This window comes from Dendrobates tinctorius, unplaced genomic scaffold, assembly GCF_039654945.1.
Source record: "Dendrobates tinctorius isolate UK_male_01 unplaced genomic scaffold, ASM3965494v1 ptg000070l, whole genome shotgun sequence".
NCBI lineage: Eukaryota > Metazoa > Chordata > Amphibia > Anura > Dendrobatidae > Dendrobates > Dendrobates tinctorius.
The window spans coordinates 21,146,094-21,170,299 of record NW_027361738.1 but is presented as its reverse complement, the minus strand read 5'-3'; the positions used below and the strand labels follow the sequence as shown (position 1 = coordinate 21,170,299).

The 24,206-nt window shown below is 41.4% G+C and overlaps 1 protein-coding gene across 3 annotated transcripts in view; it reads right to left on the bottom strand.

The window, feature by feature from the left end:
- Positions 1–24,206, bottom strand: part of ITGB8 (integrin subunit beta 8) — a 208,234-nt gene that overhangs the window by 64,798 nt on the left and 119,230 nt on the right. For all 3 annotated transcript variants that reach the window (XM_073581448.1, XM_073581449.1, XM_073581450.1), the window contains exons 10-12: positions 16,821–17,226; positions 13,938–14,160; positions 6,293–6,396 (exon numbers count right to left, since the gene is read on the bottom strand). In XM_073581448.1, the coding sequence (XP_073437549.1) occupies positions 6,293–6,396; positions 13,938–14,160; positions 16,821–17,226 (733 nt within the window). The remainder of the gene's footprint in view (positions 1–6,292; positions 6,397–13,937; positions 14,161–16,820; positions 17,227–24,206) is intronic.

Sequence of the window (24,206 nt, the reverse complement as noted above, 5' to 3'; positions counted from 1 at the left end):
CTTGTTCATTTTCATTATTTAGAGCTGTTTTCTTTGCAGGGCAAGCGAACTGTAGTTTTTATTGACACCATGCATCTGACTTTTTGACTACTTTGGCACTTCTGATAGCTTTTTTGTGAAAGTAAAAAACAAACAAACCGCTTTAGGGGAGACCCCCCCCCCCCCCCCCCGTGGGAGCTCCCCCATCCCCCCAGAGAAACTGCAGTTCTGGCACCATTTTTTTTCTTTTTTAAGGTGTGGTGGAAACTATGCAATAATTTACCAGTTTGCACAGCTACAATATGACAATAAAAATCAAGATTTTTTTTATTTTTAAGGTGACAAATGCACATTTTACTAAGTTTAAATGTTTCTCTTTAGTTTTTGAAAATGTTTTTACTTACTTTTACGTATTCTTGTTTTTGAACATGCAATCCTTTGATCGCTTGTACAATATACTAGGCAACTTTATAGAACTGCAGTGTATTGTTCTGCATTGTCCCATCCTTCCAAGTCCTCCTCTGGAGTGCAAGCAAACATCTACAGTTATCTACTATCGCTGTCTACAGGATTTGTTTCTTTGTTTTACTGTATTTGCTGCTTTTGTGAGTCATCATATGTTTGTACACCTTTGTAATATCCCACAAGATGAATAAATACATAATATGATTGTGGAAGCAAAATAATTATTGGTCAGGACGGGTTTCTCAGCCGTATACCATACGCCTAGCAGGCCTTTCACTAGGTAGAGTCATCGTTCTTAATGACTCCCACTAGAACTATTCTCTAAGAGATCCTCAAAGGCTGCAAGTCATCAGTCATCAACTTGTAAGATTATCAAGACTTCTTCTAATTCCCCCGACTTCCTAAACACAATTGAATGTTGTTAATAAAGTGAAGGAGGAACGGTCTGTGCCTGATACCACCAGACCTTTCGATAACCTTAACATATTTGGAAAGATGACATATTATGCTGCTGTAAGACTACAAATTACTAGACTTTCAGTTTATCGGCCGGTGTGACCTTGCCTTTGGCGATGACCTTCTGAAACTTTGAAGTGTGTACAAGGGGTCTGGAATTCATCTAGACAAAATCATTTCTTAGGCTGCACAACTATCTCGATGTTATAAACGAGGTAAACACAGTCTGCTCCTTTTTCTTCCTTGGCATGGGCAATGTCAGAGATGTTCTGATTGATTCCCAGCAAGTTTATGTATAATAGCCCTAATGTCCAGAACCCAACCATCATGAATGATATTTTTGGCTGAATTTGTATGAAAAAGTTTAACTCTTTTCTCGATAATACGTGACTCATTTCTGGACAACCAAGTCAGTTTTGCTTATTGTATGTTTTGGGGGAGTATTTCCAATGTAGATATTTATAACATACTAGATGGTGGCCCGATTCTAACGCATCGGGTATTCTAGAATATGTATGTAGTTTATTTATGAAGATTTAAGAATAATGCAATGAATACACAGGATTTTCCAGGTAAAATATGAACTATGTGGCACTATAAGTGACAGAACTTGTACAGTAAATGTGACTGAACTATGTGGCACTGTGGAGGGCGGACTACACCTGTCGCTGATTGGTCGCGCCCGGTCGGCCGTGACCAATCAGGCTAGCGCCGGTCATCTCTCAGCTGCGTCGCCGCTGACCTCCGTGCAGCAGGAGATGACCCGCGGCAACCGTCGGGAGATGAGCGGCTAGCGCCGCAGATCTCCCGACGGTAGGGGTGGCGTGCGTCGTTTAAATTGTGCACCAATTTGTGGCTGGACTACGTCTTTCACTGATTGGTCGCGGCCGGTCGGGCGCGACCAATCAGCGACGCGGGATTTCCGTTACAGAGAGACAGACAGACAGAATTAGACAATTATATAGTAGATTCACAGGATAACCCAAAAATCACTGAAGGATATGAATCCCACTTCCGAGACCTAGGTGAAGAAAGTGAGTTGTCTGACACATGACCAGTCTGGGGATCACCACAACATTCACACCTATTGTCCCTTTATGTCTGTTGTTTACATGGGTGTGAGTGCCAGAGGTTTGCCTCATATTTATCAGATATTTAAGTCATTTCCAGTGGATAAGCTTCAATGCCAAAACTGAGAATTCACCTTTAAAGGTATATATAAATCTTGAATATGGAAGACTATGTTGCGGCAGGTTTACTCGTCCTCTAATGATAATCTACTGCTGATAAAACAACGATTTTATCCAACCTACAGCAAAGCAGCCCAGTATGTGACACACCAATGGAATCGGGATCTCTGTCTCTACAGTATGTTATTCTCAGACTACGTGGCAAAAACCTGGCGACAGATTCCCATTACAGTAGTTATCTCATTCCGTTGCTTTAAGAGCACACCACTCCCACTGTGTTAGAATGCAGGGGTGGCCAGCAACTTAGCCAACGAGCAGTGAACAAAAAAATTAAATATCCCTCCATTTTTGGGACGAGAGAAATTTCAATAACAAGCAAATTGCAAAACTGCTTGTCATTTCAATTACCGTACAATGAATTATACTATGAGACTAACCCTCCCACTGACATGTTTTTTTGCCTTTACTTTGGACCTGCTAGCGTTGTCATCGGAAGAGAATGTGGACTTGAATCACCATCTATATAAATGTTTACACATCCAGCCACAATCTATGAATTGATGTGGACGGTGACTCAAAACCACATGGGTATAATGAGCCTAACACAACCAGAACACCTGAGGACAATGGAGGTAAAATAGCTGCTGGCTTCTATGGGTAAGGGCCAATAATTTAGCAAAGTAATTCAAAATGTTCTCACTAGAGTTGAGCGATACCGTCCGATACTTCAAAGTATCGGATCGGAATGTATCGGCCGATCTTAAAAAAAAGTATCGGTATCGCCGATTCCGATACCGGAAGTCCCATTCAAGTCTATGGGACTTCCGGTATCGGAATAAGAAAAACCCTGTTTTTGCCTTGTACAGCCTCTCTGGGGTCTGTACGGGCCTTTCGGGGGGCTGTGCCGGCCAGCCAGGGGGTCTGTGCAGGCTCCGGTGGTCTGTGCCGGCCTGCCGGGGGGCTGTGCCGGCCTGCCGGTGGTCTGTGCAGGCTCCGGTGGGCTGTGCCGGCCTGCCGGGGGGCTGTGCCGGCCTGCCGGGGGGCTGTGCAGGCTCCGGTGGGCTGTGCCGGCCTGCCGGGGGGCTGTGCCGGCCTGCCGGTGGTCTGTGCAGGCTTCGGGGGTCTGTGCAGGCATCGTCCCATGGGACTACAAGTCCCATCGGGCGATGCCTGCTACCATGACAGTGATTGAAACATTAGCCAATGATGGGACAGTAGTAGTCCCATCATCCGGCTAATGTGTTGAATGTAAAAAAAAAAAAAAAAATTACATGCTACATACATGCTACATACATACAACATACATACAACATACATACAACATACATACTACATTCATACTACATACATGCTACATTCATACTACATATATACTACATGCAACATACATACTACATATATACTACATGCATGCAACATACATACTACATATATACTACATGCATGCAACATGCATACTACATATATACTACATGCAACATACATACTACATATATACTACATGCATGCAACATGCATACTACATATATACTACATGCTACATACATACTACATATATGCTACATACATACTACATACATACTACATGCATGCTACATACATACTACATGCTACATACATACTACATATATGCTACATACATACTACATATATACTACATGCATGCTACATACATACTGCATGCTACATACATACTACATGCTACATACATACCACATACATACTACATATATACTACATACATACTACATACATACTACATGCATGCTACATACATACTACATGCTACATACATACTACATATATACTACATGCATGCTACATACATACTACATGCTACATACATACCACATACATACTACATGCTACATACATACTACATATATACTACATGCATGCTACATACATATTGCATGCTACATGCATGCTACATACATACTACATACATACTACATGCTACATACATACCACATATATACTACATACATACTACATACAATACATTCATACAATACATACATAGACATACAGTACATATAACATAGAGTAACATACTTACCAATACTTGTCACATTGTTCCCCGAAGCCATTGTCTTTTACGGAATAAATATTAACATAACAAACCACAAAAATACTCACCCACGATCCGAAGCAGTCCACGAGTGTGTCCCACGACGATCTTGGGTAGAGAGTTCTCTACCCAAGATCGTCGTGGGACACACTCGTGGACTGCTTCGGATCGTGGGTGAGTATTTTTGTGGTTTGTTATGTTAATATTTATTCCGTAAAAGACAATGGCTTCGGGGAACAATGTGACAAGTATTGGTAAGTATGTTACTCTATGTGATATGTACTGTATGTCTATGTATGTATTGTATGAATGTATTGTATGTAGTATGTATGTAGTATATATGTGGTATGTATGTAGCATGTAGTATGTATGTAGTATGTATGTAGCATGCATGTAGCATGCAGTATGTATGTAGCATGCATGTAGTATATATGTAGCATGTAGTATGTATGTGGTATGTATGTAGCATGTAGTATGTATGTAGCATGCATGTAGTATGTATGTTGTATGTATGTAGTATATATGTAGTATGTATGTAGCATGTAGTATGTATGTAGCATGCATGTAGTATATATGTAGTATGTATGTAGCATGTATGTAGCATGCATGTAGTATGTATGCAGTATATATGTAGTATGTATGTAGCATGTAGTATGTATGTAGCATGCATGTAGTATATATGTAGTATGTATGTAGCATGTAGTATGTATGTAGCATGCATGTAGTATGTATGTAGTATGTATGTAGTATATATGTAGTATGTATGTAGCATGTAGTATGTATGTAGCATGCATGTAGTATATATGTAGTATGTATGTAGTATGTATGTAGCATTCATGTAGTATGTATGTAGTATGTATGTAGTATATATGTAGTATGTATGTAGCATGTAGTATGTATGTAGCATGCATGTAGTATATATGTGTTATGTATGTAGCATGCATGTAGTATGTATGTATGTAGTATGTATGTAGCATGCATGTAGTATGTATGTAGTATATATGTGGTATGTATGTAGTATGTATGTAGTATGTATGTAGTATGTATGTAGCATGCATGTAGTATGTATGTAGTATATATGTGGTATGTATGTAGTATGTATGTAGTATGTATGTAGCATGCAGTATGTATGTAGCATGCATGTAGTATATATGTAGTATGTATGTAGCATGTAGTATGTATGTAGCATGCATGTAGTATATATGTAGTATGTATGTAGCATGTAGTATGTATGTAGCATGCATGTAGTATGTATGTAGTATGTATGTAGTATTTTTTTTTTTTTTTTTTTAACATTTAACACATTAGCCGGATGATGGGACTACTACTGTCCCATCATTGGCTAATGTGTCAATCACTGTCATGGTAGCAGGCATCGCCAGATGGGACTTATAGTCCCATCGGACGATGCTTGCACAGACCCCCGGACATCAGCACAGCCCCCCGGCAGGCCGGCACAGCCCCCCGGCAGGCCGGTACAGACCCCCACAGGGTGCACAGACCACCGGCAGGCCGGCACAGCCCCCCCGGCAGGCCGGTACAGACCCCCACAGGGTGCACAGACCACCGGCAGGCCGGTACAGACCCCGGGCAGTCCACACAGCCCCCCAGCAGGCCGGCAGAGACCCCCGGAAGGCCCGAAATGACGGCGCATCATGATGCGCACACACCGCGCATCATGATGACGTCATTTCGGCTGTCAATCAACTTTGAACTTCCGATTCCGATGCCGACTTCCGATATTGAAAAAATATCAGAAGTCGGTATCGGAATTCCGATACAGCAAGTATCGGCCGATACCCGATACTTGCGGTATCGGAATGCTCAACACTAGTTCTCACATTTTCTAGGAAACTAATAAGCCTTTTATATGAAGCTTGTGGCATACCCTCACTTGGGTCTAAATAGCACACAATCAGCAATATGGCTGACCATAAAGCACACTACCTATAAGTTGCTACTGTAATATTATAAACTTAGAACCATTTCAAATGGTATATATTAACATTTCCAGGCGGTGTCTAGGAATCGAGGCCCAAAATGTGTAAAATATTGTGGCTGCAGAATAAGATGGAACTACATAAGCAAAGCATAATATTAGGACAAGACGTTTCGACAAAACTATTCTTACCATAAGTCTGATCGATATAGTACACCAGCGTGTTACATTTGGTCTTCTTGGGATCCTTTGGACTGACAGATCCATTCAGTGAGCCGTGAGAGTGTTCACAGTTCCTGTGCATTAGATAAGCAGAGGAAATTAGTCAGATAGTTATTAAAGAGCCTAAAAATCTGTCGATTCTGAATAGGATGACCTAATGTATGGCAGCAGGCACTGAGAAGGAAAAAAATGTACCCAAAGATCTTATATATTGTAAATCTAGTCTGGTTTTACACTTGCCGTGTTTTTGCTGGCCGTTTTTGAGGCCCCAATGCATTTCTATGTGGCCGCAAAAATTAGTAGGAGGGCCGTGCTCCGTATGGCCGTGAGGTCCTTATATGCGGCCATGAAAAAATATCGAGCTTGCTCGATATTTTTCACGGCTTACGGACACGGCCGCAATGCATTTCAATGGTACCGCAAAAACAACGTTAGCTTGTTTTTGCGGTACACCGTATTTGCGGATCGCCGCAAGGGTTTTTTGCAACCCGTTTTTGTGGGAGACCGAAAAAATCACGGCAATACGGCAAAAATGGCCCGTAAAAACAGGCTGCAAAAAACACGGCAAGTGTAAAACCAACCTTATGGCAGCTTAATACTAAACATGAGATCGGAGAACATCACATTTACCAGGACTATCCAGTCGTGGCCAAAAGTTTTGAAAGGGACACAAATTTTAGTTGTCGCACAGTTTGCTGCTTCAGCATTTTTAGATCTTTTTGTAGATGTTTCTATGGTTACTGGAGCACAATTATCAATATATCATAAGTACAGGGTGGGCCATTTATATGGATACACCTAAATAAAATGGGAATGGTTGGTGATATCAACTTCCTGTTTGTGGCACATTAGTATATGAGAGGGGAGAAACTTTTCAAGATGGGTGGTGACCAAGGCGGCCATTTTGAAGTCGGCCACTTTGGATCCAACTTTATTTTTTCCAATGGGAAGGTCATGTGATACATCAAACTTATTGAGAATTTCACAAGAAAAACAATGGTGTGATTGGTTTTAACGTAACTTTATTCTTACATGAGTTATTTACAAGTTTCTTTTTGGTAACAGCCATTGACATGTCGCAGAGGTTAACATGTGAGGAGCGGATAGAAATTGTGCTGATGTCTGGTGAACGCAGTAACCGGGTCATTGCAGCAGATTTCAATGCAAGACACCCTATGCAAGAAAACTGTCACCATTCCCATTTTATTTTGGTGTATCCATATAAATGGCCCACCCTATATTTAAACATGTATTGATCTTGATATATTTTAAGACTTCTGCAATGCTCTCTAACATTCTGCATATATCTGATTCTGGGCCAAATCCTGACAAATGGCATCCCATTCTTGCCTAATCAGTGCTTGGAGTTTACCCCACTCTCTGTGTTTCTGTTTGTCCAACCCCTTTTATCACTCTTCAAATGACTGAATTCAGATGTCTATGTATCACTGTCCCGAACTTGACAAATTCATATATGGCTATGAGGCTGTCAAATTCAGGTCAGAAGACTCCGTGGTCAATCAATGCATACATCATGGTCCATACATGGTCCAAATTGCCACTATAAAAATAGAACTTGTGAAAGCCAAAATGTTTTTCTCAATATTTTTGTCCACAACAGAACATTGCCTCAAAATGTCACATTTAAATGAACCTGTCACGTCATTTTGTCCTTCAAAACTGCCCCCATTGCCGTTCAAGTCATGTAATGCGCATCCCTAATAATTTCTGTATAGCCTATCACCCAGTAAGTATGTGAAAAAAAAACACTTTCCACCTTCTAAGTAATTCCCTAGCTTCCAGTCACGTAAGTGGTGCTGGAAATTGGCTAAGTCAAGCTCCTCTTCCCAGTTGTGATGCCACCACAAGTTTGATTGCCTGGACTGCCATTTTCCGAGGAAATCTTGCGCTGTAACAACCAGGTCCTCATCAGTGAGAACTGTTGTTTGATGTATGTCTTCTGGATCAATCGCAGATGGAAAATTATACAAAACATGATTACAAAATTATGCAAAACATAGTAAAAAAAAAATAAATACAACTGTGATTGGTGTACCAGGCAGAGGAACGTTACAAGGCAGATATCCAGCATCACCCATGTGACTTGCAGCCAGGGATTTACATAGAAGGTGACTAAATATTAAAAGCATCTTTTTACTTATGTACTGGGAAATTTAGGGGCAGCACGGTGGCTCAGTGGTTAGCCTTGCAGCCCTGGGGTCCTGGGTTCAAATCCCACCAAGGACAACATCTGCAAGGAGTTTGTATGTTCTCCCCGTGTTTGCGTGGGTTTCCTTCGGGTTCTCCGGTTTCCTCCCACATTCCAAAGACATACTGATAGGGAATTTAGATTGTGAGCCCCATCGGGGACAGCAATGATAGTGTGTGTAAAGCGCTGCGGAATATGTTGGTGCTATATAAAAATAAATATTATTTAGCTTTACAGAAACATGTTAGGGGTGCACATTACATGACCTACATAGCAATGGAAGCAGCTTAGTAGAGTAAAATGATGTGCCAAGTCCCCTTTAAATTCACATCAGAGAAATACTCCAATGTGATAGTATAAAGGTCCACTACAGCAGTATGTTTGTATTTTTGCATCCACATTTTGATATAAGCATAGTGTAGTCATGGACCTTCTTCCACAATTCTCTTCCGTTTTTCCAATAATCATGATTCTGACCACTTATGCTCCCTGTGGCCTTGTTAGAAGGGTGAGAGAACTTTTTGCAAGTATAGACGGTCAGCCTTAATACGTTTATGTACCAGAAAAGCTATTATTGTACCAAATAATAACAAAGAGACAACCACACGTTACCACATAGGCCACAAATGATCTGGAACTGATCAATATGTGGTTAACGGCAGGTCTTAAGGGCCTGTCACACTAAGCGATATCGCTAGCAATATCGCTATAACGTCACTGATTTTGTGACATTATAGCGATATTGCTAGCGATATCGCTATGTGTGATACTTACCTCCGACCGGTTCCCCGCTGGTTATCGCTGATCGCGCGAGAACGGCCTGGGCCGTTTCTAGTCGTCAGCTTCCTGCTGGGCTTCCTGTGGCGCCGATGAGCGAAGCGTGGACGCGGGCGGAGGACGTCAGGATCGCCTCGTCTGACAGGTAAGTAGCGACCGCCGACCCCTGCTATGTCGCTGGTGAGATCTGCCTGTGTGGCAGCTCACTAGCGACCACTTAGCGATGCACCAGCGCTCCTGACCGCGTCATATCGCTGGTGCATCGCTAAGTGTGACAGCACCTTTAGAGTCTAAAAAAACAACAAGCTCAATAAAGTGTCCCAATGGCCAGTCCAGACTGCACGCCATTATACGTCTCCTCCATCCTATACTCCCAGCTATTAAACAGGGTAGTTCCTCGCACCTCCTGTAATTTACCGTGTTATATACCGCCTCCCCCACAAGATGTCTGCTCCCACCTGCCCCATATAAGAAAAAGGAGGCAAGAAAGAAAGTCAATATAGTAATCCTTTGATAGGGAAGATTGTGTTTATGTAAATTGCAGAAGTGTAATGAGTTTCGGTATTTACTAAGACAACAGCGTAGGAGCCGAACGCTATGAAGAGCGGTTTCATATTCTGTAAAGGACATGAACCGTGAAAGCTTTGCCTTAGCACTACAAAAACATTTTCTGCATGTTGGATTGAAGGGAGTAGCTGTATAAACAGATGAAGACGGTGATTTGCAGCTTGGCCATGTCTTGGTTTATAAGCCAAAAGGATATGTTTCTAGAATGTGTAACTCAAGATGGTAAAACGTAATAGTTACAGCTTTTAAAGGGAATCTGTCACCTACATTTTGGCATATAAGCTGCGGCCACCACCATCAGGGGCTTATCTACAGCATTCTGTAGCTGTAGATAAGCCCCTGACGGCGGTGGCTGCACCTTATATGCCAAAAAATAGGTGACAGATTCCCTTTAAAGGGAACCTATCACACTGAATACGGCGTTTGATCTACAGATGTCATGGTGCAGAGCAGGAAGGACTAAGGGGATTGATAGCTTGTGGTATTCCGCATCACTAGTATTTCATTAGATATTTTGCTTTTCCTATGCTTAGTAGTCCAGTGGGTGGACCTAATTGATTGGCAGCTTGCCTCTGACCAATTATCAGATAGGACCGCCCACTGGACTCTTATGCATAGAAGGAGCAGACGTTTATGTGCTGAAGAACAAGCTGAAACTTTTCCCACAACGCTATACATTAATCAGCCCCTCCAGATTTACAACTCACTGCTCATATAAAGGACTGCACTTACAATGTGACACTTTCCTGTACATTGTACGCTGTCCTGTGGAATAATGAGGTATTTACTAGACAAACTATTAACAGGTGGGAGTGGACAGTGATATACAGTGTTACGGGGGTGATATATAGGACGCATAAAAAACAATTCATTTATTGCTTTGCGTGCATGTAAGACGCTAGTGTTTTATATGGAACATAAATATAGATATTGCAGTCATCTAGGAGCAGAATAGGTTATCCAGTTTATACATACATAACTTACCGAATTATGAAAAGCTGCAACTTTCTATATCATTTGTGTTTTAACTCATCAAAATAGTGAAAATGTCGCTGGCCGTGGATAAAAAAAAAAAAACGTTCTTGCAGATAAAAACATTCTTGTTTAGGACCTGAAATGCTACATAGATTGAGTCCTGCTCACCGCTTAGAGGTTACTACACTTGTGAATGGGCACATTAAAGACGAAATAGAAAAATTTGGGAAAATATCTGTGCAAGTCATGTGCCATCTATTTCAAACCTTGTGGGAGTGTTTGTATGGAAAATGCAAGCTGCCTCTTCAGTGGTAATCCTAAACGTCAAGATCGACCCTTTAGCAAGCCTTAGGCTGGTTTCACACTTGCGTTTTTTTCCGCGGGATTTTAGCGCTAAAAAACGCATGCGTTTTTTTTTCCTATACTTTGCATGGGATGCGCTTATGTGCGCATACACACGCGTTTGTATGCGTTTTTGCGCGCATGCGTTTTTTTGCGGTATGCGCTCGGGCGCACAAAATGCATCCTGTTGCATTTTTTGGGCGTCCGACTTGCCTCAAAAAAACGCATGCGCGCGCAATGCGTTTTTTTACAGCAAGACACCCATTATAAGTCTATGGGTGCGCATATGTGCGCATTGGCATGCTTATGTATGCGTTTTTTTGCACATGCGTTTTTTTTGTTAACCATGGAATTTAGGGGTTTGGGTTAGAGTTAGGGTTAGTTAAGGGGGTTTAGGGTCAGGGTTAGGGTTAGGGTTTGGGTTAAGTATGGTTTGGTTAAGGGTCAGGGTCAGGGTTAGGGTCAGGGTTAGGGTCAGGGTTAGGGTTAGGGTCAGGGTTAGGGTCAGGGTTAGGGTTAGTAAAGTCATGGTTTGGGTTAGTGTGAGGGGCCACCTAATGTTTGGAAAAAACGCAAACGCGGTAAAAACGCACTAAAAACGCATACAAACGCATCAAAAAACGCTGCGTTTTTTTCATGCATGCTCATAAAAATGCTTGAAAAAAAACGCAGCAGTTGTATGCTTTTGTATGCGTTTTTTCAATGCGTTTTTTTGCGGGAAAAACGCGCTGCAAAAAAAATCAAGTGTGAAATTAGCCTTATTGCCATAAGCAAAAAATAGTAGAAAAGAGCGGCACTCACCGGGTAGTGTAGTTAAGGCATTATTATAAAAGCATATCAGCGGGAGAACGGGTGCAAAAAGGACATAGCAACGACGATCGTTTCGCGCTGCAAAGGCGCTGTGGAAACACCTTTGCAGCGCGAAACGATCGTCGTTGCTATCTCCTTTTTGCACCCGTTCTCCCGCTGATATGCTTTTATAATAAAGCCTTGACTACACTACCCGGTGAGTGCCGCTCTTTTCTACTATTTTTTGCTATGCGGATTAGCTTATTTTCCATGAATGTGCACCTAAGGGTAAAACAGTTGTATTGCCGGCTGCGTCTCTTTTATATACGTATGATGGTTCGGATGTGTGGACTATTGTGATGGTGCTCGCCTTTTATTTCTCGACTTTATATTGCTTATTGCCATAAGACTTAGGATAAAAGTCAAACCAGTGTAGAAAATGAAAATTGCCTTTTAACTTTTAAGGGGAACCTGTAGTCCAGTCTGTGGGCACCGTGTTATAGAGAAGGGGGGGGGCGGAGCAGATTAACATATAGTTCAGAGGGAAAAGATTCAGTATACAGTTGTGCTCAAAAGTTTACATACCCCGGTTGACAATTCTTTTGGTTTCCCCATGACTCACAATCCAGAAACGTCAGTGGCTGGATGAAAGATGCAAAAGTCTGTCTGGATCCTAGAAACTCACTCAGCTTTATGCACACACTGATTACAAGCACAGGTCACAGGTGAGGATGTTACCTTTAGTAGCCAGTCAAACCCATTTGTGTCAACTTCTGTGCATGTTATCAGGCCAAAATCACCAGGGTACGTGAACTTTTGATCAGGGTCATTTGGATGTTTTGGGTTGTCATTATGGTTTTAAAAGAGAAAACACAGTAGTTTGACAATAAATGGCTTCACCCAAACCATTAACCATGAGTGGAGAAAAAGTTTTAGTGTTATCATTCATATTCTTTGAAAAAAGGCCAAGACAGTAAAAATTCTGCCGGGGTATGTAAACTTTTGCGCACAACTATAACTAGTGCTTTAATCATGTAAACCTCTGCTCTTTCTGGGATTATCAGTCCAGTGGTCCTATCAGTGACTGACAGCTTAGTTTGTTTAAGAGTAGATACAGGGGGTGCTGTCAGTCACTGGTAGGACCGCCCACAGGACTGAAAACCACAAAAAGAGTAGAGAATTAAATGATGAAACACAGGTTATAATGAATCTTTTCCCACAAAACTATATATCAATCTACTCCATTCTTTCTGGTCTATAACTTGGTGCCAAAAGATTGGACTTCACTTTCATGGTGACAGGTTCCCTGTAAGGTAAACCCACAAAGGAAAAAACATTATTTATAATCTAATTGAAGGATCATCAATGCTTTGATGCAGTACAAGCCCCCCTGCATCAAAGCAAATATAGACGGAGTTGGAGTTAAGCTGGCCATTCATATCAGGTATATACCGACCGAACTCGCAAATTTTAAAGGCTACTCAGTGGAAGATGCACTCTTCCCCAATAGCAGATGTTGGCAAAACTAAGCGTCAGGCATTTGGGTCTCACTACTAATCTAACCCTCACGCAATTCCTAAAAGAGTATACATGGGAACATGTGGAGTTAGTCTGCACGTGATACTGAATTCAGTCCATCTGCACTACTGCATAAGGGAAGATGCTTCAAAGGTGCTTATTGCGAATGTAGCTAAGATTCACACAGTACAACTGGACAGACCTGACCATTAAAGACCAAGGCACTGAGTGGGCTGAACTCATTTAAACCAAGGAGATGAACAGATCTACAGTACTGATGGGCATGATATCAAGCCCATATATTGACCTACTTGGAACTATTTAACGCACACACAATGGTAGATTTTATGAATGTCATGGTTGCCCACATAATTCATGCCATGCAGCGTACATTTAAATACAAATACTATAGATAGCTAATAAAAAAATCTAACAAACCAGTTGTCTGTGCAGGTATTGCTACATCCAGAGCAGTATTGGCACAACGGGCCAAAGCTTTTGTCATTAGTGCACTCGCATTTGCCACATGTGCAGGTTCCCCTCCCACTGCAGACAAGTCCATTAAAGTCCATACAGTGTTGCTTTGATGAGGAGCATTGACAACGGTCACCTTCCCAGTCGCTGTGACATCTACAGTGCCCATTCTTACATTCACCGTTACCTAGCAGACAAACAAAGACAACTATTAATTGGAGTCTAGTAATAAAACAGGCCATTTAGAATGGTCTACATTTCTGTGCTTATTAATCAATTAGTACATCTTCATAATAATAATAATAATAATAATAATAATAATAATAATATCTTCATTATTTCTAATACAAATCTAAATCTAGATATAGCCAGAGTAAAAAAAAAATAGAATTTGTTCGGCCTTTTGTCACCACTAGAGGGAGCACACTGAAAGAACAAAGCAGTAAGCTCCTGAGCTCCCCCTAGTTGCTGCCAAGCCTCAACCACTCTTGTATTGTGTTTATCATCATAAATGTCAACTTCAGGACATTTGTTTTGTAACATTTCATTAAACTGTTTAAAGATTGACTTTACTGGATAATTTACAAACTGATGTGTATTTTACAAGCCACAAGCATTCCAGGATAAATGATCCGGTTCTAGGGGTGTCTCGGAAAAACATTCCAAATTCTAATGTAATCCAGCGCTGTTTGTAATGGCTCCCCTGCAGAGGAACGTCTGCTTAACATAACAAACAGCACACATTACTTGCAATGCAACATTTCGCTCTCACAGTTTATGCCTTTGCACACACTGTGAATAACATACATGTTCACAGTGCCTATCAGTTAAAGTAGAGGGGGTCCCCGGGCTCCAGGCAGATGTCATACTGATGAGTGGAGTATTACGCCTCATTTCCTGAGTGAGTGTGCGCCGTAAGCTGTAAACCCCGCTCACTACTAGGACCTGACCCATTACTGGATGGATGTGTAGCTAAGGCTTAAAAACATTCTACAATCATCTGCAGAACATGAGAGGCCTTCGACGCTTCCCTTCCCTGTCAGCTCGCTGAGAATAGTAGTTTCAGAGCAGCTGCAGAGCTACATAATGGAGACCATTGACACGTCTCAGAAAGAGACAAAAAAAACCCGATTCACGTTGATCTTTTTTTTTCATTCCTTTAGGAGCCCCAGTGCTTTTGATAGCAGTCTGTAGCGCTATTCTTGCAGGAACCTGAATCCATCATACTGGTTGCAACTCTGTCACAAAGGTTACCCCAGAAAAAAATGTATCGCCTATCAATAGATAAATATCTGATTGTCTTATCGCTGGGTGACCCCCACCGTTAAGAGGAAAATAAATAGCACCTCCCATTCTTTCTCACTGCATGAAGTCAGCGAGGAGGAGTATGAATGGAGTGGTGGTCACATACTCACCCTGATGATCCACTGGGTGTCTATGGGACTAAAGAAAGCAGCTAAGTTATGAAACTGGCAATTTCTGCCCTATATACATTGAATGGAGTCATGCGCTATGACCACCACTACATTCATAGTTTACTCGCTGTGGTTAATAAGCATACAGTGAGAAGGAACAGTGGGCAATCAGTGAGGCCCCCAACAATCATAGATTTAAAGAGGCTGTCCACTACTTTAGCACTGATGACCTATCTTTAGGACAGGTCATCATGGTCTGATTGGTCAGGGTCCGACACCCGGCGCTCTCGCTGATCAGCTGTTATTGGCGTCGGCAGCGTCAGCTGAAAGTACTCACTTGCCAAGCTGCTCAGTCATCTGATATTGGCCAGGGCTTGGTATCAGGGCTGTGGAGTCAGAGTCATGGAGTCAGAGACCATTTTGGTGGAGTTGGAGTCGGTATAAAATATATAATAAATTGGGTTCGGCCGTTCAGTGCAGGATGTGCTGTAAATGTTTCAGAATAATTTGGTAAAGTTATGAAATGTCCTATCAATGTCTCTTCTATTCCTAATCTAAGGATCTCGGCTTTTAGTTGAGATCAGTGCTACACATTATGCACATGCTCAGTAGTGAGTGGAGTCAGAGTTGTAGTCATGGAGTCGGAAGTCAGGGGAATTGAGGAGTTGGAGTCATAGTTGGAGTAAGTGGTTTGGGTTTCCGACTCCACAGCTCTGCTTGGTACTACACATCCACCTTCTATTCAACTCAGTAGGAAGTGGATGTGCAGTAACCTGTGGCAGCCACATTAGAAGACAGAGCAGATCTGCAAGGGAGCACCTCCATCCGGCAGCGGCCTCCATTACCATTGACAACTGATCAGCAAGGGTGTCAGACCCTGATCGATCAGACATTGATGGCCTATCCTAATGATAGGTCATCTATGCTAAAGTAGTAGACAACCTCTTTAAGGGTCAAGCGATGTACTTGGCTGTTTCTGTTGGCCCTATAGACATTGAATTGAACAGTGGAAGCGTGTGTTACCAATGATCCATATAAACAGTTCCTCACTGGGCAACATAAGGTGAAGAGAAACAGGGACCTTGAGAACCCAGGTCTAGCAATCAGTGGAGGTTCCAAAAGAGGGTCCGTCAGCAATCATACAATTACCAGCCAAGCAATGCACTCAGTTGTTTCTGTGGGCTCCACAGACAAAGGATGGAGTAACAGCCCACACTTGTGACCATAATTCCTCCTAACTGCAGTTGGGCAGATTACAGTGAGGACAAGTTGGAGTTCAGATCCCATATTCTAGTAATCAGAGGAGGCCTCATACATCATACATAAAACAACTATTTTGTAAACATTTGTTCAAGTATTTTTATGAAATACCCCTGAAGACATCTCAGAAATGTGAACACAGCTGACAACATTTCATGGCTGAGCTACTTACCAGAACATAATTTTCCAAGGTTGTAAGGGCAAGAAAAATTGTCCATTTCACAGTATTTCCCATAAATTTTTCCCAGTTTAGTTTTAGAGCAGTAGCATTTTCCACACAGACAGGTTCCTCGTCCACTACACTCAGACTCAGACGGGGAATGCCGGCAGTTTTCGGCCTGAGGCTCCTTGTCTCCTGAGCTGCAGTTGCCGTCTCTACATGGAACTCCTGGGCAGTCGGGATGGACCTCGGTAACACACATGTCCTTATGCCTCAGTGCACTGTTACACAGACAAGTGCAACTTTTGTGAATCTTTATTTTAGCGGTTTCATTGAAACCAATAGGTTTAAGAATGATGTAGTTGTGTTCTCCTTCTACATTACAAGTGTCCATAGTCACTGATACATTGAAAAGTACCTAAAGAACAAGAAAACATTGACATTACATCATACAATTGTACCAGCAAAGGACTAACCTACATCTCTCCCGTGCTTCCCCCATACTCTGGAACACCCTGCCGCAACACATCAGACTCTCACCATCAATGGAAACCTTCAAGAAGAACCTGAAGACCCACCTGTTCCGACAAGCCTACAGCCTGCAATGATCCTCGGTCTACTGAACCACCGCACGACCTGTTCTACCCTCTCCTACTGTATCCTCACCCATCCCTGTAGACTGTGAGCCCTCGCGGGCAGGGTCCCCTCTCCTTATGTACTTGTGTGTCCCTTGTCTTACACATGTTTACTATACTTGTCTATATTTCCCCTTTTCACATGTAAAGCGCCATGGAATAAATGGCGCTATATAAATGCATAATAATAATCTCCTGCCGATTCCTTAGCTAGGCCTGGCTTATAACTAGTCTTGCTTTATATCAAAGTATGGAGAAAACTTCTCAAGTTATATAGAAAGCTGAAAGGTTAAAACCTTTTTTCATGGAATCCTAGACACAAAACTCAATGCAACAATGACTTTCAGGTCATGTCGATCAAAGGAAACAAATCTCCCTGGAAGATTTTATGATGCTGGAAGCCAAGGAGTGTAATGCAGTTAGGCACTAGAGACTGGCGTAGAGGTAGAGCAGAGACTGTATTTGGGATGGGACCTCCTAAAAAAAAATACCATCATGAACTGCTAACACCTTACTTGGCCAGTGAAAAAGTACATACCATCCCGCGTAAGCCCTCTACTTAGCCACGCTCTGTCCTTCTGGCAGCAAAGCGAAAAAGAGACTTAAACTTAAACCGTTCTGTTTTATTATATCTCTCTCATTCAGTTCCTCTGTCAGAGACAAAAATCTGGACTTACAATAAAACCTGTCAAATGATGTTAGTGTGCTACTAAACACAAAAAACAAAAGTGCATTTAAAATCACACCTGTGATCTGCCACAAAAATGTATAAAAGGCTTTTTGGGGAATATTACATATAGGAAACGGGTTTGTAATGTCTAAATATTTCTGTGCAGAGATGTATCATTGCTTGAATGTATGAGCCCAAAGTGAAATGGTGAACTGTAAGGTCCTGATGAGAACAGTCTCTGTTCTGAGATGTGTTAGGCACCTTGTGTGGATGCACATCACCATCTGCATCAATAACTACCGTACTTCTTGCCTGGTGTGAATACTGGCAAATATGTGTGAACATTAAATGGTGATTCGAATCCACATACTCCCTACGACAACAAGAAACTGAGAATTGTGATCTGAGAGAAAAATAACTATTAATGGCCCCACGGGGCCCCAATGCAATAAAGATAACCGGAAAGAGGAGGAACATAGGTGCAAAGACAGAGTGAAATAATACAAATGATCAACAAATTAAAAAAAAAACTTTACTGAGATATAAATAGTAAAAGCAAGGAAATACCAAGAGTACCAGTGATACAATCAAAGGCTAAAATTGGTGGGTGAGCCACAGTGGGAACCCCAAGGTAGTTAGTACAGATCACAAAATGTGATATTACAGGTAATACAGAAGATTATTTATGAATAAATAATGAGCGGTACATGTCAAACGCATACAAAAAAAGTGACCGTATAAATAATCAACCCACAGTAAGAATCACAAGTAATGGAAGTACTTGTTCAATAACAAAGGGGCTCACCCACCAAACGCGCGTTTCACTGTTGCTTCATCGGGGTCTCTATGACAATGCTAAATCAATGAGCACATTGGTATTCACTTGGGGTGTTGTACATAAAGTTGTTGTTTGTTTTTTTTGCAATAGCGCTCAGTTTAATTTGACCATTTTTCCTGCAGCTTTTGCTGCATTTTTAAAAGAGAATGAGTGCAAAACAATAGGGGATATTTACATTATATTAAGATACAGGATAATACATTTACTTCATATTTACTTCAATTATTTTGTTGCGATTTTTTTCACATTTTTTGTGTATTTTTCAAATACTCGGTGTTAACTTTAAAAAACGCAGTTTTCTCTAGGTAAGCAGTTGCATTTTCTTACAGGTTCCTTTATCAGACAGGAAAACGCATAAAACCCCGGTGTTTGAAAACAGTGTTAAAAAAAGTAAAAGAAGAAAAAATGCTTGGTGTATTTTACAAGGCAAAATAAAGAAAAATCCTTCAAAAATTGTATTAAAACGACGCCAAGTGTGTGGCAAATTAATGTACATGGCACGCAGGAATACTTCAAGTCAATATATTTCATATACTGGATTATTCGCAACCAAAGAAAATCACTGAGATATTGGGAATAGAAGATCATGGTCACATTTTTTGCTCTAGTTTTGAAATAATTCATAGAAACTGAAACTCAACTGCAAAAATAATTTTTAGCCCCAAATTTTGTAAAAAAAAAAAACCCCACACCAAACATTTGCAATTTTTGCCTTTCTTAGGCCAGGGTTCACATAGCGTTAACAATACTGCTAGCGGTGACGGAGCCTCAGACGCTGCAGCCCGCATCCGAGGCTCCGTCAATGAATGACGGCACATCACGAACGCGTGCTGCTTTACGGCATGCGTCGCGATGCGCCACATAATGGGGGTCAATGGCAGCGTTAACGGACTGCGTTACACCGTGTTATGCCGCGGTGTAACACAGTCCGTTAAACGGACTGCCATAACGCAGTGTGACCCCAGCCTTAATGAAGCAGAAAATGTCTTTGAAGCTGCTGTGTGTATTATGTCTTAGAGAAGGATCCTCAATATGACATCTATACCACTAAGTAGAGACTCAGAACGACTATTAGAACATTTGCTGGAGCTTGGGCTGTGACACAGTCAGACATTTTGGCAACAGACTGTAATGATGAAAAAAGTAACTGGAGGTGGGAAGTGCAGATGGAATAGTTTGACACTTATAATCTACAGTTTGTGCAATCATTTCCCATAACAGATGTGTAGGTCGAACCAAGGTCAAACACACGCCATAAAGTGAGGCTACGGTTTAGAACTCTTCCAAAGAAAAAGGCCGGGAATGGGTGAGATGTCAAATTCTACCACTATAGCAACATGCAGAAAAATAGTTTATTTGACTTTTTAATTTTGTTCGTTACTGTAACAGTAAAACATCACAATGTTATAACATTATCTAATGTAACACAGGGAGGAAGAATCCATAGCAAAATCACTATGAACTTTATTTAAAAGAAATGGCTGTAGTGACAGGAAAATGTGATACAAACGTACAATAAATTTATATTTTGCAGGCATACTAAATCTCCGATAGTGTCATCCAGTGCCAGGAAAATTATAAAAGTATTTTTTTAATGCAAAAATCTGTTTGTGGTATTCCCTAACTGCTCTCATGCTGGGTCCAGGAAGATGGGGAAGGGCGAGTCTGGGCTTTGGAGCTCCTTATTTGTTTCTATGACCTTCTTTGACATGCACAGGAAAAAAGTGGTTAGTGATGGATCTTTATTTATAAAATAGCAGCTCTGCAGTTGGGTCGTGTGATCTCGTGGTGACCCTTTGGGAATCACTTGGCTTTATGTTCTCTGAAGGCGGTCATTATCTTAGTCACCAGAACTACCTGTATGATGAAATTGAATGGATAGTACAACTGAAGATCTCTGTAGGGATAAATAAAAACTTCTATCCTAGATACTGATAATGTTTGGACAGCTCCTGTCACACCATTAAGGCTCCCATATAGATATCTACAGGTCTAGCTGACAGTCTGATGTGTATGGGGGCCTCCAGACTGTCTCTCTATAGATGATGTTGGAAGTCAGAAAATGTAAGCCTCTGCCAGAGATATACGACAGAAGCTAAACTCTGTCATAGACGACACAGGAGAGCTTGGCCAGCTGAGCTCGCCTGTGTAATGGGAGAGTCGGACTGACAGCTATCTCAAGTGTATGCCAGACTTTCCAATGTAGGAGACCACAGTTCAGCCCTCCTAATTGAATACTAAAATACAGAGGCTTATTTAGGAGATTAGAGGTGACTCTAGTCACAGAGTCACCACAGCAAGCAGAGTACTGGCTCTAGCTTTCAATGTGATATTCTGTTGAAGCGGCGTGGGTTTTATAGCAGAGCATGCCATAGAGGAATACAATGCAAGGTTCAATGCAAGGATCAAGAGAGAATCAAGAGCAGGCTGAACGAAATGGAAGAACGTGCACAATATATAAAAGGGGTGCAGCGTGTGATACACAGTTAGATGGGGGTGCAGAAATGCTGGACTGATTCTTTAAAAGGGACATGTCATCTCCGCTAATGTGTTTGTTTTAGCAAATATTTTAATTTCCCAATTCTGTAGCATCGTTTCTTATTTGTTGTGCAATTTCCGTTATTCCTAGTTTAAATTTGAATACATTGAGCATTAAGTGCTAACAATTGTGGACTAGTGATGAGCAAACGTGCTCGGATAATGTGTTATCCAAGCATGATCCGGTGTTATCCGAGTATCTTGGGCGTGCTCGAGTAATATGTTCGAATCCCTGCAGCTGCATGTTTTGTGGCTGTTAGACATCCGCAACACATGGGGATTAGGCAATCCCCGCATGTGTTGTGGCTGTCTATCAGCCCTAAATCATGCAGCCACGGGAACATATTATCTGAGAACACCCAAGATACTCGGGATAACACCGGATCAATCTCAGATAACACGTTATTGGAGCACGTTCACTCATCACTATTGAGGATGAAACAAGGCTATAGCGCCCCCAGTGTTTAAAAATCTCCGTGGTCTCGGCTACTGCAGGTAGCTGAGACCCCGGAGAACATGATTTGGGTCGGTTTTTACTGTGTTGCGATCGCCATTAAAAAAAAATCAGATTTTTAATTTATTTCTCTCTCCTCTGATATAATTTAGTACATCAGAGGAGAGAGAAATGGGGTCCAATGAGCCCCCCAGGTATCTGCCCCCGGTAACTTTGACTCTGTCCCCCGGAGTCTTCTTCCGGGAAGAAAATGGTGGCTGCAGGAGAAGTGCGCCCGCCGGGGTCTGCCAGCCGACACTCAACAACAATAGGAGATTTCTCCCATTGGTTCATTTTGATCACTGTGATAGACACTATCACTAATCCCCCTTTATCATCCCCTTAGTTTGGTAAAAATAATAAAATAAAAAAAAGTATTTCCATTTTCTATTAGAGTTAGGGATGGGGTTAGAGCTAGGGTTAGGGTTGGGGTCAGAGATAGGGTTAGGGTTGGGGCTAAGGTTAGGGTTGGGATTAAAGCTAGGGTTAGGGTTGGGCTAGGTTTATGGTTGGGCTAGTGTTAGGGTTGGGGCTAGGGTTAGGGCTGTGTTGGGGTTACGGTTGTGGTGTTGGGGTTAGGGTTGTGTTGGGGTTATTGTTGGGGTGTTGGGGTTAGAGTGGTGTTGGAGTTGGGGTTAGGATTAGGGTCAGGGGTAGGGCTGTGTTAGGGTTGGAGTTAGAATTGGGGGGTTTCCACTGGTTACGTACATTAGGGGGTCTCCAAACGCATCATGGCACCCACTATTGATTCCAGCCAATTTTGGGCTCAAAAAGTCAAACGGTGCTCCCTACCTTTTGAGCCCTGCAATGCGCACAAACAGTGGCTTTCTACCACATACGGGGTATCAGTCTTCTCAGGAGAAATTGCACAACAAATTTTGCAGTTCACTTTCTCTTGTTACAGTTGTGAAAATAAAATAAGTTTGGGTCTAAAGTAAATTTTTTGCGAAAAAAAGTAAAATGTTCATTTTTTCCTTACACGTTGCTTTAGTTTTCGTGAAGCACCTGAAGGATTAATAAACTTTTTGAATGTGGTTTTGAGCACCTCGAGGGGTGCAGTTTTTGGAATGGTGTCACTTTTGGGTATTTTCTGTCATATTGACCCCCCCCCAACTCACTTTAAATGTGAGGTGGTCCCTAAATAATGGTTTTGTAAATTTTTCTGGAAAAATGAGAAATCACTGTTCAACTTTTAACCCTTATAAAGTCCTAGCAAAAAAAAATTGCCATATGTTTCCAAAATTGTGCTGGTATAAAGTAGACATCTAGGAAATCTTATATATTAACTATTTTGTGCTTAAAGGCACAAAAATTAAAAGTTTGAAAATTGCAAAATTTCTGTTTTTTTTTTCATAAATAAATGCAAGTCATATAGAAGAAATTTTACCACTAACATGAAGTACAATACGTCACGAAAAAATAGTCTCAGAATCAGTGGGACCATTGAAGCATACTAGAACTATAACTTCATAAAGTGACAGTGGTCAGAAATGTAAAAATTGGCTTGTCATTAAGTATAACCTCACTAAGAGGTTAAAACAAGAGCATTTAGTTTACATCACCAACAGTGGCATACAAGAGAGGGATACCTAGTATTATAGTTCTATATATTGCAGAATTCAGAGCTTATCCAGTGCATTCACCATTTTATATTCATCTGTTCACAGATATTATACTAACCCCCATGTATACTAAAGTTGGATGGTAAAAACATTGTACATATTCTACACAGTCTACCTTACAGACAGTCAGTATATCACTACACGTCCCAGTAGGCAATTGCCCCTATGAGAGTTGAACATTTTTTACCAATTGCCATAGTATATTCACAAGCCATCTAATCATGAAGTCAAGAAGTACATAGTGCTGTGAGATCAATTATCCCGACACCCTGTTAGACCAGAGGAACACAACTGCCGACAAGCTAAAGTTTAAATAAATAGGATCTATGCACATCAAAAAAAGAAAATAGGCAAACTGAGGGCAGTCCAAGCCCCAAACTGTCACACTGTCCAATCAGTGCTGCCAGTCTGGACAATGTAGGGACACACACATTGAACAAGGTAATGCCATCACCCAGGAGTCAGTTCATGAATTTCTAATAGGAACAACAGAGGAACATCAAAGATTCTCCAGAATAGTGATGTCAGACCGTCACTTAATCATGTCTTTCATTAATATGTACACCTTGTTCGCTTAGTGAAGTGCAGAGTCTTATATGTGC